The sequence below is a fragment of the Camelus dromedarius genome, chromosome 28 (genome assembly GCF_036321535.1).
Source record: "Camelus dromedarius isolate mCamDro1 chromosome 28, mCamDro1.pat, whole genome shotgun sequence".
Classification (NCBI taxonomy): Eukaryota; Metazoa; Chordata; class Mammalia; order Artiodactyla; family Camelidae; genus Camelus; species Camelus dromedarius.
The window spans coordinates 6,741,497-6,760,668 of record NC_087463.1 but is presented as its reverse complement, the minus strand read 5'-3'; the positions used below and the strand labels follow the sequence as shown (position 1 = coordinate 6,760,668).

The following is a 19,172-nucleotide window of genomic DNA, read 5'->3' as shown; positions in this document are numbered from 1 at the left end:
TTTTAAAAAATCCACCTCATTTCATTGTTATTTCTCTTGGTTTTGAGCTCCTGTTACTGATTATACACAGGTTTCAAATATTGTTTTCTGATTTTTTTCTCCTTTTTTTAAGGTTTTTAAAAGACGTCTCAACTCAATTGCTATTCTGCTTCAACTTGCTCTTCTATTATTGATCCTACACTGTTTTCAAACCTTTTTTTCCCCCATTCTTTTAAAATTCTCTTTTTTTTGAAGTTTTATTCCTGCATAGGCTTTAGGTAGATAAATAAACTCCTTAAGGACCACAATAGATAACTGATACTCCTTAAGCCACAGTGCCAGAGAGATATGAGCAATATGAAGAAGCAGAGGAACCACTCCCAATTAAAAGATCAAGAGAAATCCCCTGAAAGCACGATCAAGGAAATAGACACTGATGGCCTACTAGGTCAAGATTTCAAAAAAGAAGTGATCAAAGTACTGAAGGAACTAGAAGAGATAGTGTTTAGAGATATAAAATATGTCAAAAATGAAATTGAAACTATAAAAAAGAGCCAAGTAGAATCAGTAAACTCATTTGCTGAGATGAGAGCTGACCTAAAGGCTGTACAAAGCAGGTGTACAAGTGATCTAGAAGACAGGACAACAGAAAGCACCCAAGCAGAACAGCTGAGAGAAAAACAAATAAAAAACAATGAAAACAATATAAGGGACCTATGGGATAATATAAAGTGTGCCAATCTATGTATAATAGGGGTTCCAGAAGGGGAAGAAAGAACAAAGGGGGTTGAAAAGATATTTGAAGAAATCATGACTGAAAACTTCCCAAATCTAAAGAAGGAATCAGATATCCAAGTACAGGAAGCTCAGAGGGTCCCAAACAGGAAGAACCCAAACAGACTCACACCAAGACATATCATAATCAAGATGGCCAGAGTCAAGGATAAAGAAATGATCCTAAAGGCAGCAAGAGAAAAACAAAGAATGAGTTACAAGGGAACCCCCATAGGGTGCTCAGCTGATTTCTCTACACAAACACTACAGGCCAGAAGGGAGTGGCAAGATATATTCAAAGTCCTGAATGAAAAGAAGATGCAGCCTAGTACTCTATCCAGCAAGGCTATTGTTTAGAATAGAAGGAAAGACAGAATTTCACAGACAAGCAAAAACTAAGAGTTTAGCATCACTAAACCCATGCTAGAAGAAATATTGACAGGTCTACTCTAAATAGAAAAGAAGCAGGATGCTACAAAAATGAGAAACTCATAACTGGAAAGGAGATAACTATCATGAATTACAAATAAAATAAACATGAAATTGTGAAAGAAGACATCTAAATCATTAAGAGTGGGAGAGGGAAACAAGGAAATACAGAGTTTCTTTTTTCTTTTTTAAATTTTTTGTTCTCTGTAGGATGGGTTTGAGATTATATTACTATTTGTTTAATACAAACAGTTATAGTAATGGGTTAATAGACTTACAAAAAAGGGTAACCACAAGCCAAAATCTTACAAGTGAGTCACAAAAACTAAATAAAATCCAACATAATACAAAGGAAAATTACCAAATCACAAAAGGAAGAAGAAAGGAACAAAGAGGAAATACCAAATCAACTGCAAAAATAAGTTCAAAATGGCAATAAACACACATCTGTGTTTAATTTAATTACTGTAAATGTTAATGGTCTAAATGCTCCAGTCAAAAGATGTAGAGTGGCAGACTGGATAATAACGCAAGAACTTTCAATATGCTGCATACAAGAGACCCACTTTAGGGAGAAGGAACCCTACTTCAAAATGGCACCTGTACCCCAGTGTTCATAGCAGCACTGTTTACAATGGCCAAGATATGGAGGCGGCCTAAATGTCCATCAATGGATGACTGGATAAAGGAGTGTTATATTTATACAATGGAATACTATTCAGCCATAAAAACCGACAACATAACGCCATTTGTAGCAACATGGATGTTCCTGGAGAAAGTCATTCTAAGTGAAGTAAGCCAGAAAGAGAAAGAAAAATACCATGTGAGATCGCTCATATGTGGAATCTTAAAAAATAAATAAATAAATAAATACAAAACAGAAACAGACTCATAGATATAGAATACAAACTTGTGGTTGCCAAAGGGTCGGGGGTGAGAAGGGACAGACTGGGATTTCAAAATGCATAATAGTAAACAAGATTATACTGTATAGCATAGGGAAATATATACAAGATCTTGTGACAGCTCACAGCAAAAAAAAAAATGTGACAATGATATATATATATGTTCATGTATAACTGAAAAATTGTTTTCTACACTGGAATTTGACACAATATTGTAAAAAAATGTTTAATTAATAAATAAATAAATAAAATGTGATTAACATTGGAGCTTTTCTGGCTTATAGGATCAATACTTTGGTGCCAAAATTTTATAATAAAATTGCAGCTCTCAAGCTAGCAGTTTTAGGGGGAGGATGTAGCTCAGTGGTAGAATGCAGTGCTTAGCATGCACGAGGTCCTGGGTTCAATCCCTGGTACCTCCTTTCAGAAAAAAATAATTATAATAAATAAGTGAATAAATAAACCTAATTACCTCCCTCCCAAAATAATTAATTTTAAATAAATAAAGCTTGCAGTTTTATTATCACTCCTGTGATTCTTCACTGACTGTGATCTCTGAAGAAAACAGGATCCAGGCTAATGCACCAAAAACGGTAAATGCAATTCTTCCTCCAGTGAGAATCCAGGCTGTTGAAAAAGTTGGCACATTTGAGTACTCTAGCACAGAAATTATTTGATGAGTGATAATGGTAGTCTGAACTGGGTTAGTGGCAGCAGGGATGAAGAAAATCAGGTTCAGGTAGCGTCAGCAGGACCTGATGGACCGTTGGTTTGAGGGGTGAAGAACGACAGTGAGTCAAGGAGGATGCCCATGTTTCTGACCTAAGCACACATGCTAGAGAACATTGCCTGTGCAGGGCCCGGGAGGTGATAAGTTTAGGGTGGGGCTGTTCCAACTGGGGGCCTTATCAGTAGAGATGTTCCAGTGGCTGTTGGTAGAAATGGGAGGAACCACAACTAACATGTAAAACGTTACGAATCTTCACTTGTGTGTGCATTTTACTTATATGAACTTTTTGCTGCTGCTTCTAAAAATACTGGTTATCATGATTCCTAAGTAAATTAGACCAGAATTTATTCGCAGTTCTGCCCTAGAGTGAAATTGTGATTTTTCTTTTCCCTTGGATTTTTCATTTTTTACTTATTTTTCACTTTTCATCTTGCCTTTTATTTCTTGTTGAACGTTAAACCATGTAACTTGCCTTTAAGTTTATGACAAGTTAAGTAGTTCTAAATACTGCATGGGCATACATTGAACTAACTGAAAAAAACATTTTTTTTAATAGCTTGATAAATTTTTGGTATTAAACTGCAAGAATGCTATAAAAACAATATATTCTTACCAGTACAAAGGCCTGCAAGAATCATTCTAACTTATACTTGATGTAGAATTCATTTATTGATGTATATACCCTAGAATCAGAATGTTTATGGGAAACTTTAAAACTCCTGCAAGGTGCACGCATCTGGGCACAGTATTTGATACTGAAGATGGCTGTCCTCGTGTACAGCCCCTCTGACCAGGAATAGCACTCTGGGAATGGTCACCGTTTTCCCGTTTGCACATTAACTTTATATCCTTGGTTACTGAAAACTGTGGCTGCTTAATGCACTTTCATTTGTGGCTCTTAGTCACTGTGACAGTGAAGCCTTTCTTTAAATAAAAACAAACTTGCTTTTTTGTAGCCGCTCCTAGACATTATTTCCCAGAGGTCCACTGCTGTGCCAGATTGCTTGAGTGTTAAAATTTCTTGGCTTCACCAGCTTCAGTTACATGCGCTCGCTTCTTAAGGGACAGGGGGATTATCTCACCTGCTCCTTAGGTAAGGTTTCCAACTGTACCAAAATTACTTTTCAGTTGAAATAGAGAACCTGCTGTTACTTCTTACCTCTGAATCTACCCCTACTACATTTTATTCATTTCTTGAACCGCAGAATTTAAGGAGAAGGTATTGATTGATTTTAGCTGGTAATTTGGGAAGGACATATTTAATAGGAAGTTGGGAGGTCTCTGTCTTAGATAAATACTAGACTCAGGGTAATAAAAATGTGTGTTGACATAATACTGACTTTGTAATTGCTCGGATGCTGCCTAATTAGTACACTTCCCTGACCATATCGATTTTTTTAAACACTGCATTTGAGAGCATTACAGTGCACTTATAGGTCAGCTCTAATTTCACAAATGCACTTAACAGCTGGTGGAGAGTTAACAGAAAGATTTTAGGCCTCGCCCTTCTTTGCATATTGATGTCTCCACAGAGACTACGTGTTCCAACCAATGACTGCAGCTCTTTGGACTGTGAGTGGCAAGTAAAGACATCTCAGATGAACCCCCGGTTGCTTAAATTACTATTCAAGTTCATAATGAGAAGAAACATTGGATTTTAAATCCTGTTGTATTGCTGCCTTGAATACCAGCTTTAGGGGCATACCGGCCTCAGGCAGATATGTCAGCCTTCCACATTACACTGCTTCTTACTGTATTTGGAATGGGTGGGCCCCACTGAAATGCCCAGTACAGTTTGTCTACAAACATGTCTTAAATGTCTGAATGAAATTGAGAACACTGAATTTTAAAGAATTGATTTGAGGGAAGGATATGAACCAGTTACAGAGAACAGACATGATTTGGGTTTGAATTCTATTAAACATTCTCATCCTGAGAGCCATTGATGGCTTTTTTCTTTTTACCCAATACTAAAAGATACAAAGTGTAATATAATGAATACCCATATGCCTATCAACCAATTTAAGAAAGATAGATTATCAACCTGTTTGATATCCCCTGTGTAGCCCTCCCTAGTTTTATCAAGCACGACCCCAAAATAATCTGAATTGTGAATTTTGTGTTTATCATTGTCTTGCATTTCTCTGTACTTGAAACACATTTCTAGACAGTATATAGTAGTTGCTTGAGTGTTTTATACTTTTTGTGTTCATCAGTTTGCTTTCTCCCCTAGAAATAAGATTCATCAATATGAATACCTATAGCTCCAGTTCATTTATTTTCACAGTTATAGTAGCTTGTAGCAAGGTCTTTTTTTTTTTTTTTTTCATCTTCTAACCTGTTAGAAACCCAAAGGTTGAATATTTTAGTAATGGACCAATTTTAATTAAATTTGATGTTCTCTGTTAGGAGAAACGCTACCTGGGCAAGCAGATCACTTAGTCTAACTTGAACTAGAAAGACTTAAAAATAGCTACCCTCAAAAGTAATATGTCATCATTGTGGAAATTTTTAAATGCTCAAAAAGGAAAAATGCATAAACAAAATTACCTGTAATCCTGCACCTAACAGAAATACAGTTAACATTTTGGCACATAGCTAGTTTGTTTCCATGCACATACGTAGTTAGACAAAACAGAGGATTTACATACACTGTGTGGTAACTTGCCATTTAAAACCCCAACAATATAGTGTGCATGTTTTTCTGTATTCTTAAATATTCTAAAACATGTTTGATTCCCAGAGCATATTCCACTTCTAAAAAGTGCAGTAAATTTTGTAGCCATGTATTTCTAATTGTTGGTTATTTCCAGAATTTTAGTTAGTTTAAAAAAAAAACTGAATGTTTGTTAAGCAACATTTATGTTTTCTTAAGATGTTTTTTCAGAAGTACAGCTGCTGGATCAAAGGAATTTGGGGGGAAAACTGCACAGGACTGCTAACCTAGGAAAAGTTCACAGAAATTTTTTTTTTTCTAAATTAAGAGCAGCTGCTCTCCAGCTTCTAGAGGAGCCTATTAAAATGTTGTTACAACTGAAGACAAGTACATCATAACTTTCACATTTACATGCAGAGATGAAGTCTGCTTACGTATAGTGTTTTGAAGCTTTGTTAATGGCGTCTTTCCTGTAATTGTTAACAAGGTACAAGAATCCTCCGAAAGTCTTAGCGGTGCGCATAAATTAGTTTCTTGTGTGTTTTGGGAGGAGAGTCTTATCCCCATAAATGGTTTCTGTTGAATGTTGGCTTCCTTTCTTTTCCCCATCTCATTAAGAAAAAAATAAAAAGTTTTCATTACTCCAGTATATTCAATTCCTTAGAAAGGGAAGAAGAGAAAGGAGGGGAGAAAAACCAACAGTAATGGCCTTGGTTATGACTGCATTTATACAGTAACTCCTGAACCTTTTCTAAGAGCCCTGGGCATGAGGAATTCTAGACATGTGTGTGGCAGCAGGGCTCAAATTAAGTATTTCTGTGGACTTTTTCCATTTTGGAAGGATTGGCTGCTATGCAGTCTTTTTAATTAAAGTCCAGACTATAAAAACACTCTGGAGATGAGAAATTGTTGAAGACTTACAAACTTGAGTTATTTAAAGTGTTCCATTAGTATATGCGGGAGGACAACTTTCTATGCCAATTTGAAAATCACAGAATACAGAATTGAGTTTAATATCACACTACTCATTTTTTAATTAACTAGGGAGATTCTTTTATGGTCAAGGCGACTCTTGCTACTCTAAATAAAAGCTTTAGGTGAATAAACCACATAAATACATTGTTACTGATTTTTTACAATTGTCATGTAACATATACAGTAAGATGTACAAATTGTCAGTATATAACTCAATGGAAATTTACACATTGATATACCCGTGTAACCCCTGCTCTCATGAAGATACAGGACATTTCCAGTGCCCTAGAAGGCTCCCCGTCCCAGTCAGTACAGTCTCTTCCTCAAGGTAACCACTACTACGGCTTTATCAATATTGGCAGTTCTTGATCTTCGTATGAATGAAATGACAGTTACAGCATTTTTTGTCTATTTTTGAGATTTATCTAAGTTGTTGCATGTAGCAGGACTTTGCTTTTGTTTTTTTGTTGTTGTTGTTATCCTATTGTATGTATATTCCACAATTTATTTATTTATTCTATTGTTAATAGGCATTTGGATTTTTCCGATTTTGGCTCTTACGTTTAAAGCTACTATGAACATTCTTCTGCATGTTTGGGGGGAGGCGGGGACATACCCACTCATTTCTCTTGGATCTGTGTCTAGAAGTGAAATTACTAGATAATAGGACAAGTACTTACCTTTAGTAAATATTGCCGAACAGTTTTCCACCGTGATTATGCCAAGTCCTACGTTCCCATCAGCTGTGAATGAGAGCGCCGTTTGCTCCGCGTTCTCACCGGTCTCTTGTCAGGCATTGCAGCTGTTCTTTCTGGTGTGTAGAGCAGCTTCTGACTGAGTTTCAATTTGTATTTTCCTTGTTATAATATTGTTGAAGCATTTTCATGTACTCATTGGCCCTTGGACAACTTCTTTTGTGATCTGCCCAGTCGAGTCCTTGACCTTTTCTGATTGGGTTGTAGTTTTCTTAGTCATTTGTTGGTGCTCTTTGTGTGTTACGTACAGAAGTCTTTGGTTGACTGTATGTACTGCAGGTGTCTCATCCCTCTCTGGGTTGCCTTTTCATTCCTTTAACAGTATGAGAACATGAAGTTTTTGATTTTGGTGGAGTCCAATTTGTCAATGTTTTCTTCTGTTCTGCTTAAGAAATTTATGCCCACCTCTGGGTCATGAAGATGCTCTCCAGTGTTTTCTTCTGCAAGCTTTGTTGTCCTACCTTGAACAGTTAGGTCTGGGGTCTGTTTTGAATTAATTTTTGTGAGTTGTGTGAGGTAAATTTCATTTTTTCTTTGCAGATGTCCAGTTGTTTCTGCAACATTTACTGCATAGCTCCACTCTTTCCCTTCCAGAATTGCGGTGGTGTTTTGGTGCTTTTGACATAAATCAAGTGACTATATAGGTGTGGCTCTGTTTCTGGATTCTTTATCTATGTTTGTGCCATTCTTCACTGTCTTGAATAGTGTAGCTTTATAAGTCTTAATATCTGGTAGTGTAACTTCTTTAACTTTTTTTTTTCAAGATTCTATATCCCTTCTATATAAATTTTGGAATCAGCTTGTTAATTTCCACAAAAAAAAAAAGCCCACTAGGAGTTTGGTACTCATTAAATTTATAGTTTTGGATAGAATTTGCATCTGAACAATAATGTGTCTTGCAGTCTATGAAAATGGAATACAGCTTCATTTATTTAGATTTTATTTTTACATTCAGTGTTTTTCAGTTTTCGGAGTATAGATCTTAGACATTTTGTTAAACTAATTGTTGTATTTCATGTTGTTTGATGATTGTAAGTGGGATTTTATTAAATTTTGTTTTTAATCGCTTGTTGCTAATACATAGAAATGTAATCGAGATTTTCTGTGTTAACTTTGTATTCAGTGACCTCACATTTACCTGCTAATTCTAGTAATTTATTTGCAGAATCTTTAAAATTGGATTTTCTACATAGACAATTGTGTCAACCACAAATAATGGCAGTTTTATCTCTCCCTTACCAATCTTTGTATTTTCATTTCTTTTTCTTGTTTTATTATGCTGTCTGGGCCCCCAGCTATAGCACTAAGTAGAAGTGGTGATAGTGGGTAGCCTGCTGTCAGTGAGAATGTCGCTGCGTCAGTGTAGCACTGGAGACGTTCTTAAGGCTTCAGTTAGTGACACGTTGGTAGGATTTCCCTTTGATGTATTTCATGATTTGTTGTTTTAATTTGAACTTTGGTGGTTTGTGTTTGTCTGGTTGATTGGTATTAGTTTTAGATGTATTGATGTCAAAATCTTGGCTTCATCTGGGTCACTGGTTCTCAACTGGGGATGCTTTTGCTCCCCAGGGGACATTTGGCAGTGTCTGGAGATGTTTTTTGGTTGTCACAGCTGGAGGAAGAGGAATGCTACTGGCATCTAGTGGGTAGAGGCTGTGATGCCACTCAGCGCCTGGCAGTGTATCGGACAGACCCCATGATAAAGCATTTTTCAGTAAAAAAAAAAAAAAAAAAAATTGTCAGAAGTGCTGAGGGAGAAAAGACCCGATCTGACTCAGCCCCTTTATTTGGTAGAAAGCCGAGGCCCGCGCACATGAACTGATTTGCTGTGACCTGTTCTAAGTAGCATAGGTGTGACACTTGCTATATTTGCAACAGTTGTCATTACTGTCAGATAATGTGAAAAAGTTTGTATATATCATCTCTCTTCCCCAAGAAGATAAACATTTTATAGCTCAAGACACTGAAGCATACGGTGCTTCATCCAGAATTTATTCAATAAATATTTAGTGAGAGCTACCAGGGTTTGGTTTGGTTTTGGGGTTTTTTTTTGTTTTTTTTTTTTGTTTTTGAAAGAAATTCAGTGATGAGTAGAGCTGATGGGCAAAGTGGAGATGATATCCTAGTGAGGAAGACAAACCAAACACAGTTAAATAAGCGTCACAAACTGTGGGAAGTGATACAAAAGAAAAAGGGGGGCGAGGCAGAGGTGAAATGTGAGGAAGTCCACTTCACAGGGGACGCTGGGAGTGGCTCCTTCAATGTGCTGACATGTAAGCTGACACCTGACAAATGAGCGAAGACGGCTGTGTGAACAGCGTGGGGGACTGTTTCAGGAGGAGGGAACAGCGTGGGAGGGGTGGGGGCTGAAGCAGTAAAGAACTTGACCTTTTTTAGGAATTGAGAAGACTGTTGTGTCTGGAACATAATGGCAGGGACAGTGACTTGGGCTTGGAGGTGTAGACAGTGGCCAGACAAGGCAAGGCCTTCCAGGCTGCAGTGAGGCCTTTGCATTTCATCCTCTTTGTGGTGAGAGGTTGTGGAAGGTTCTGAGCAGGGCAGGGACATGATCCCATCTGTGCTTCTAACCCTCCTGCTCTTGCCTGAACCGTGGATTGAAGTAACAGGGCAAGTGTAGAACGTCAGACTGTCTCAGAAGTTCAGCAGAGAGTAAGGCTGTCTGAGATGTCTTTATTTTTGTTTTGAACTTGGAAATGACTGGGTTTGCTGGTGAATGAGGATGTGGGGCAGTGAGGGACTTCCAGGAGGACTCCTGGGTTTCTGGCCTGAGCAACGGGGTGACTATTGATTTGGGAAAGATTGGGGGAGGGTTGTTTTGCGGAGTGGGAAGAAAAGGACTCAACATTTGATGTTGGACATTTGGGAGGTTTCTGACAGTTACTTAAGCTTCTGTGTAATTTCATTTCCACATGTACCGTCTTCAGCAGAAAAGGTGAAAATTTGATCATTTTTCTAGAAAAGTTAGTTTATTTGGAAAAGTGTTAGACTGGCTTTCAGGAGTCCTGGGTCTGGCTCTCGCTGGTCTTGGCGGGCGTCGCCGGGTGTTCTCCTGGACTATAAAACGGGGCATGTTGGACTGAGTGTTCTTTAAGGTCCCTTTCAATAACGTTCTGTGGCTCTGAATTTAAGTTATTCCATAAGCTTTTCTCTCACTGCTCTCTGCCTAAGATTTTTTATATTCTGTCCCCGCTCCCTGGCTAGGACTTTTTATCCTTTTTTCCCTTTGCCTACGTGGAATTCATACCCAGAGATTTTTGCATCAGGCCTTCTTTGTGCCTCTTTTATCTCACTTCTTATGCCTCAGTGGGCTTATAGTTAAATACAGACAGAAAACTCTCAGATTTCCTGCCGATGCATTACTTCTGGTAACAAAACAACCAACCTTCTGTTGCCCTGTCTAGGAGGTATGAAAAACACTCCCAAGTATTGGGGTGTCGATTTTTGCATATTTTTTGAAAATGTTTAACTATGAAAAATCTTTTAATCTGTGTCCTAGAAAACATTTACCTTTCAGTCCATCCTGAACATGCCTTGGCTCTTCAAAGCCTCAATAAAGCTTATGCTGTGCGGAGGAGAATGACAGAAGCAGGAACCACTTCCGTGAGAGCTGCCTGTCTCCCTCAGCCTCCTGGAGGACCAGTTCCCACTTAGGGAAATGGAGAGGAGCCCACAGGTTCCACCCTTCCAAGGAAGGCACTCCAGTGCTGCCTGGGAATTAAGTGCACACATCAATCAAGCTGATAAGTCTTATCCCCAGTTAATACATTATAAAATATTAACAAAGTTAAATCAAATGAGTTTTTAGTTTAGCTATGTAAGTGGAAAGCAATTTTGAGGTCTGTTGCATAAAGAATTCCAGTTCCGTGGCAGAGCAGCAAATAAATGGGATTGGGGGCGGCGGGGAGGTTGGGGGAGAGGGGAGACGGTAAACCACCTGTCATTCTCTCGTTGCTGCAGCTGTGGTTCTTCAAGGTCAGCATGGTGGCTTTATCAGGTTTCCCAGCAGTTGGATTTTAAGATCTGCTTTAAGAAATAAATTTGTGTTAATATTAGTGAATAAATTTTAAGGATCTGTCTTGTGCTGTGAGCAATTTGTAGTAACTAACAATAAGGCCCTGTAATAATCCAGTATTGGTTTTTACTTAATAAAATAATCATAAATGCCTGAATTCTGCATCTCCCACAGGAAGGCATTTCCATGCCCACTGACAAGAATAATTTAGCAGTTTCATAGTTGAGCGCTTAATTACTCATAATTGTGAAGGGTAAGATGTGATGAATTCTTCCTCGATGGACATACTAAATATTTTAACTAAGTAGATGGCTTAAAGTAAATTAAGCTAGTGAGATCATTTATCACATTGGATAAAAGCAGTTTAAGACGACCGTCATGTCCCGCGTTCCATTAGATGATAGCACGTGCGTGACTGTCCCTGCTGTGTGACTAGGCTGCGCTGTTGGGCTGGATGGCAGACTTCTTTGGGTGGGGTTTGGGGATTTGTTTTATTGTGTTTTGCCTGAGTCACTAACAAGGGTCCTTAGGTATGTGTAGAGTTTGGTTCTCAAACTAACGGGAAACTATGGCGTTTCGCTTGGTCTGAGAGCATCTGTCCTACGTCAGGACAGAGGGCGGGACTTGAGACATGGGCTGTCCCTTACCCTCCCCGTGTGCTCCTCAGGGAGGATGGCCTGATTTGCAGAGTAATGTCAGAAGCAGCCAAAAGGTAAAACGAAGAGGGAAGGAGATTCAAGCAGAAAGTGTCTGTACAGCGCTCCGAAGAATTTCTGAATCAGAAGGAAGCTTGTGTTTTGGAGTCAAGGAGAGAGGAGTCCAGGCCTGTGAGGGGTGAGCTGGCTCATCCCTGCAGCAGCAGGTGTGCCGCGGCGTCAGAGGCTCAGGAGCCACCTGCTTGCCGTTAGGGAGGTTGAAACAACTTTCCTCATTAAGTTAAGCTGCTTCCCTTGAGCGTCTTATTTGGCTTTACTTCTCTTAATTCTCTTTCCCTGGCGATTTGGGTAAAGTGTCTGAAACCACTAAAGGTAAAAGGTTGAAGCAATCCCAAATTTAATAATCTATCACCTTTCTTTAGTGTATCTGAGTGTAATTCCCAGCAGTTCCTAGCGAATTCATTAGAAGACAGCAAGTCATTAAAAGTTAATAAGAAACTATTTGTTTCTGTGAGTGTGACTAAAACCACTTTGTAAGTCTGACATTCTTTCCCAGTCATAAAAGCCTTGCTTTTAGCCAGTTTCCATTTTCTCTGTCTCTCTAGGTTACTCCTGGACGGGGCGCCTCTGATAGCAATCCACAAAGCCAGGTATTACAAGAGGAAGGATGGCTTAGCCCTGGGGCCTGGACCATTTGTGACTGCTTTGGAGTTTGCCACAGACACCAAAGCCACAGTCGTGGGGAAACCAGCACAAACGTTCTTTTTGGAGGCATTGCGGGGCACTGGCTGTGAACCCGAGGAGGCCGTCATGATAGGAGATGTAAGTAGACGAGCCCAGGAAGTGCCCCGAGCTCCCGTGTCCTGCTGGGAAGAGCCAGCGTCAGATACTTTGAAACTGTAATTGGTGGTATCAGATGGGAGTAAGTGGCTGCCTGTGAAACAGGCTTCCCAGTACGTGTGGACTGGTGCTCCTCTAAAGAACTGAAACGCTGGTTATTTCTGACATTCTTCATAGTGTGATGAGATATGCACAGTGCAAGAGACCGTCAAATGCAAGTCACTGAAATGCTTTGTATGTCTTTTTGAAGAAAGCTTCTACACAAATTTAATTTTTTTGAATATTACTTAATTCAGAGAACACCTACCTGTTCCTAAAGAATTCTCCCATTCTTGATTTTTTCCCTCCCCAGTCAGTGTGCCACAGATAGCTGAGGATATTGATGGTCTCAGCCCTCTGAGCGGCAGGGCTGGACCTGGACGACTGGGGGCCCCGAGCCAGTGCCCTCCAGCTGTGGCCCCCTGTCGGTTTACCCCTGTGTACTGGGAAAACTTTATTTTCTATGTGCGCCATGAGGGGGAAAGAGCTAGAAAGCGCACTGCCTTGTGGTAAGGAGGTGGCAAGGATTATATTTCAATTTTAAATAATAACGCATTAGGCTGGAAGGGACCATGGAGATTGTCTGGTCCAAACCCCCATTTTATAGACTGAGAAACTGAAGCCAAGAGAGGTGGATCTCCAGGCCGGCGTCCCCGTAACTCATTAGTGGCGCAGCTGGAGGTAGAACTCGAGGCCCTGGGCTGCCTCCCAGGCCAACTACAGATCCCGTGCCCTCTTAGCTCGTGCTGGGTGAGCTGTGTCACGGTCCTCCTGATTCCACCTTCCCCTTCATTCCACATCATTCACCTAAAACCCAGTGGGATAATTGCTGGACTCAATACTGTTTTGAAAAACCATCTTTTCGGGAATGCCTTTCCCCCTTGGCAGGCCTTGAGCTGACTTTCCCAGGCAAATGTGTGTTTGGGAAGGTGGATACCTTAGCCTGGGGACTCCAGAATTCTTCATCCCTGGAGATACTGGTCCTGGGACAGAATGGAAGGTGGGAGGGCACACAGCAGCAGCGTCCTGCTGCGGGGAGGGTCACTATCGGGAGAGTGGTCGTTTCTTCCCTCCCTTTCCTTGTCCACGTGTTCCCACCTCCCTTCTCTCTCCCTCCCCCGTCTCCACAGCTTCAACAAGGCAAGTTTTGACACAACAGAAAACATCTTAAGTTAGACCCTGAATGAAGATTTTGACATTCTAAGACTCATTCCCCAGGGCTGTTGTTGAATAATACGCATGCTTTTTAAGGGCATATTATGGGGCATGGTCTGAAGGAACCCTACTTCTAGACATGAGATGGCAGGATTGATTTTTTTTTTAATGTTTTCTTCCAGTTCTTGGATTTTTATTATGTTGTATTTGTCATCACCGTCCACCAAGTATATTCTCCCCTATCTTGTGTAAGAATTGGAAAAGAAGACTTTCCCTTTCAAGCTGATCTTTTATCCCCTAGTGTGAACTGAACATCAGATAGTCTCACAATCTGTTTAAGCAGCTGATCTGACTTGATTCCGCTTGTGAGGGACGATTCGATGGAAAGTAAGGAAAGTATGATACACGGGCGGCAGAAAAGCTGTCTTCTGAGCCTCGTTCATTCACTGCCCTGCAGTTGGATCACTCGCCTCAAAAGCTGCCTAGTGATAGAATCCTTTTTTTCTGTGATCTCTTTTAAAGGGAAATAGATGTACATGTGGCAAAACACGAAGCCCTGTAAGTGTACTTTTCATGTTTGGTTACTAGGATTATTGCTCTGTTACCTCTGGGACGCTTCCCTTTCTAAATGGTATGTTCCCTCAGACTGTTACCTGTGGGGTTGCCCTTTTCTTTATACCTTCCTCTCTTTCATTTTAAGAAAAAAACATGGGGTTACAGTTGGCCATCCCAGCCTAGTCAGTCAGTCGGTAGGTTTTCTTGGCGAGCTGACGGCACTGGACTCAGTGCCTCTTTGTGCTTTTCTAGGATTGCAGGGATGATGTTGGTGGGGCGCAGAATGTCGGCATGCGGGGCATCTTGGTGAAGACTGGTACGTATCTTCTGTGTAAGCTTTCTCTCAAACAGAACGGTAGGATACACAGTTGCTTAAAGAACAGTCTTTGTAAAGCCCACTGGGCATTTTAATTCTCTTTCTGCCACAAAGCAAAAATAAAATGGGCTTAGGATCCACAGGGGAGAAAAAGACAATGTGAGAGGACCTGCACTGTACAAAACCAGGAACGTCCGAACCAAGTTGAGAGGTGCTGTAACACTTCCCCAGAGGTGACCGTCCCAGCTGACAGCGTTTATGGGAGCTTCTGGGTGTACAGATCACCCTTGGGCCAAAAGACCGGCGGTTGTGGGGCTCTGTCAAAATACCTTTTTTTTGCACCAGCTGTAAGATGCTGGCGTGGTCTCTTCAGGAACTGGCTGAGTGATCTGATAAAAATTTTGTGTCAATGTCTAATGTTTTAAAAAAAACCTTTTCTTATCTTTTCACTTACTGTTTTAGTAACTGTTTTCTATACCAAAATTAGGTATCCTAAGTGTGGTCCCTCAAACAAATTTAAGGAAAGGGAAAGGACTTAATGGGAAAGTCTCAGCTAATAGAGTATCATGGCAGGGGACCAGTCGGGTGTCCTGGGTCTCGGTCTCAGCTCTGCACCGTCTGTGTGAGACTCTGGCCAAGGCCCTTCACCTCTCTGGGCCCTTTACGAATGAAGGGGTTAGACTGGTCCCTTCTCACTCTTGGTATATGAGTCTGTGCAGTTTTCCTATGTGGCATGTGATTAATGAAGTCCTTTCAAGGTAAGGACAGAGCAGGTATGAGAACTGTGTGTGGGAACTTAATGAGCCTTTCCGGATAAAATGGAGAAGTCTGCCCCCAAATGGCACCTGCTAAGCTTGGGACGGACAGCACAGGTTTGAGGACGGCAACCAGGAGTCTTGTCCAAGAATTGTCATCAGCTCCTGTCAGTTCAGTAGCAGATAAATGGTTCCGTAGTTGGTTCTGTGAGTTCGTATGCCTTTCGGCGATAGTCTGGAGCAATTTTGTTCCTCAGTGAGTAGCACACGATAGATGCTCAGTATATATTTGCTCCATGATTTGTTAACAGGCTTTTGATTCACTCTAACCAGAATTTATTTCCCGTTGAGCATGTAAAGCAGCCACCTAGAAGAGACGGGAGTCCCCCGGTCTAATGTCATCACGTGGCTTCCTGCATGCGCCCTCCACTCACCATGTATTCATCCAGGGAAGTATAGACTGCCACGCTGAGTCAGGCCTGAGTGATGGGGGCCTGCCTTATCCACTCAGCCAGCATTATTGAGCACCTGCTGCATGCCAGACGCAGGCGAGCTGCTGGAACTGTCACACGTACCTGAGCCTCTGTGTCAGTTTGTACCTTGTAGAAACCCCACTTGTGTTCTGCATGCCCTTGTCTCTGTGGCTCAGGACCTTGATTTTCACACATTTGCCCTTAGACCTGGATCCAGGAAGTGGGCGGTACAGCAGTAGTCAGCCATTAACTTACCTACGCGACCAAGCAGGAATCTTGCAAAGGAGTTTATACTCAGTAGGATTTAAGCTTGAAAAAAATTTAAAAACTAGCAATAGAGTTTGCTCTGTGGACCATCCCGTGGACAGGTGCTTTGAGGACACTCAGGTGAGTGAGGCGTACATTCACTGCCTTTGGACATTTGACGCTGGTTCCCTTCCTGTAGGAACTCAGTCAGGACAGGGCCGGGAGCAGAGGTGTGGGGCAAGGGGTTTTCAGGCTTGGTGTTTGCTGGACAAAGGCTCTTAAAGAGGTAGTTCTGGAAAGTAGAAGGAAGTGTAGAACATGGTGGGTCTATTGCTGGGGAACTGGATGGAGGCAGAGGATACTGGGAAGTGCAGGAGAGTAAACAGTAGGATCACAGAAAAGGGGATGAGAGGGCGAGGGGGCCGGGCGGGCACAGACGCAGTGCTGAGGCTGCAGGGCGGCTGGCCTCTTCCCCAGCCTCTGCTGAGGTGTGTTCTGCCTGTCCGTCCATCTGTCCATCCTGCCTCCTTCCTTCCATCGTTCTTAAAGAAAATACTGGGGATCGGGTGCTGGGAGTACACTGGGGAATGTCCCGGGCCTGGTTGCTGCTCTCAGAGAATTTATCATCTCAGCCGTGAGACCAACATTAAACACACGTGATTACAAATTGTCATAAATACAGTGGAGACAGAGAACAGGATGCTGAGAGAGAGAAACAGGGAGGGAATCTCAGTTAGATGGGAAGGTGGGTCTGACCCGAAGCGTGAGGGACAGAGTCAGGTGGGAAGAATGTTCCAGGCAGAGGGGGTGGTGGGCGTCCGGGAGCGGCCTGCAGCCCGTGAGGGCGGCACGTGCTTAGGAGAGAGGGGTGCTGGCTGGGGGACCGGGGGCCTGGTAGGCAACAGTGGAGACTTGAGGGTCTTTCTGAAGGGAGTTGGGACAGATGAAGGGTATTTAAATAGGGACCATGCGTCGTCTGATTTACACTTGTGAGAGCTCTCTGGGATCCTGTGCTTCCAGAATGGGCTGTTTGGTTGTGGGTCCTGAATCCCAGAGTCCGGGAGAGTTAAGCAGCGTGCTGGGCCCAGGCTGTGAGCACTGAGCGTCCATCCCTCCCGCCCGCCCTCCCCTCCCCAGGCCGCTCACTTGCCGGCTCACGGCTCCTGCTTGGGAACAGCACGCGCCATTCCCGGTCACCCCCGGGATCGGACAAGGCCTCTGCCCTGTGGGGTCTGGGCTTTCGTTTAAAAGCACTGATTTAGTAACCATTCCTATCTAAGGGCTGGTGGGGAGAGAAAGTGATTCCACCAGCTGTGGAGATGTGAAGGCAGCCTGAGCTGTCAGGACAGCCAGACCTGTGACCGGCCCTGGTGACAGACCAGAGGGCCTGGGAGATGCTGAGCACGGTGTTTCTCTGACTTGCCTCCTTGCATCCTGAAGCCTCCATAAAAGCCGACTCTCTGGTCATTGTCAGGGTGCGTCTGTGGTGGCCCCGGTGTGATGAATGTGGCTTCTGAGCAGTGGCCTCTGTTCACTGGCTTTACTTTCATTTCAGGGAAATACCGAGCAGCAGATGAAGAAAAAATTAATCCAGCTCCTTACCTGACTTGTGAGAGCTTCCCTCATGCTGTGGACCACATTCTGCAGCATCTGCTGTGAACCATCATGCGAATCAGAAGCAACCTGAAACGCAGCTTTTCATCATCTGGAATGAGTCCCTGTGCTGTGAGAGCCACCACAGACAGACAGACCCCTCAGCGCTGGTCGCGATTGCGCCGTAACTAGGAGGGGTATTGAGCTGCAGCCCGGCACTAAGCCTTGCTGGTGCCTTTTGTTTTACTTTGTAAAAGAAGATGAGACCCAAAGAAAGGGAGAGCTGAGATTCTGTGCCATTCTTTCTAAAATATTCATCAGGTTCACAGGGCTGGAGGGAGAGTCTGCTGCAGGGAGCCTTACCCTCTGCTGTCTGCTCCCTGGTAAAGTGGGGGTGGGGTGGGGTTCAGGCTGTGAATTAAACGCATTAAAGGGTGCATTAGGCTATAGTTTTAATGTTGAGTTCAACTGTGAGATCCATTAGAAGTGCCAAGTGGGGTGCAGGACAGAAGCAGCAAAATGAATTGTCCTTTAGCCCAAGCCATCAAGTGAATTTGCTTTAACAGATGTTGAAAACTAGATTAGCTACTGTGTTATTCCCAGCACGGGTGACTTCTTTTTCTCTTCATTAGCCAGAGATGACTAATTTAAATTTAGAACCTGATTTTAATTTAAAATAATATTTCCATTAATAACCTATTCATTGCAGATACCTATTACACTGTGTAACAGTTGTTTTGGAAATTTTATGTAAAATTAAAACTATCAGTATTTTACAGATGTTTTAATTAGACATTGTTATTAACAGGAACAGTGCAGAAACTAAAATCAAGCTTTTAATGTCTTATAGACCATGCATTTTTGAGGTTAGTGTCCACCAGGGTCCAATTAACTGTACATTTGCAGGATTTCATTATTTTTGCCTCTGACACTGTGGGAGAAATCTTTCAGAAGCTACTGGGACAGATTCAGGCTTTTATGCACTTGGTTACTACAGCTGTAAAATGAAATCTCGTCCTGTAGCATGGATTATTCTTCTCGTGTCAAGCCCACCAGAATGAGGGGGACTAAGTAAGTAATGATTTTCCCAGTCATTTGCATACCGTGATGATCCTGGGCCTTTGCAATTGTCTTACAGGGCTCGTGGGCATTGAATTGTTAGCACGTGACTGTGCATCGCTGTAGTGTTCACCTTATTGAAGTGCACGGTGTTAATGAGCTTCGGGTTTTGATGCTTGTTTAGAGATCAGCTTGGTCTTGGATGGGAGGGAGCAAAGCGAAATAAATGGCAGCTCCCTCTTTTTGGTC

The 19,172-nt window shown here is 42.0% G+C and overlaps 1 protein-coding gene across 4 annotated transcripts in view; it reads left to right on the top strand.

The window, feature by feature from the left end:
* HDHD2 (haloacid dehalogenase like hydrolase domain containing 2) overlaps positions 1-19,172 on the top strand; it is a 33,538-nt gene extending 14,366 nt beyond the window's left edge. For 3 of the 4 annotated variants that reach the window (XM_010990145.3, XM_010990146.3, XM_010990148.3), the window contains 3 exons: positions 12,498-12,714; positions 14,734-14,797; positions 17,827-19,172. In XM_010990145.3, the coding sequence (XP_010988447.1) occupies positions 12,498-12,714; positions 14,734-14,797; positions 17,827-17,930 (385 nt within the window). In that variant the 3' untranslated portion in view covers positions 17,931-19,172. The remainder of the gene's footprint in view (positions 1-12,497; positions 12,715-14,733; positions 14,798-17,826) is intronic. The other variant, XM_031441971.2, reaches the window with a different exon arrangement.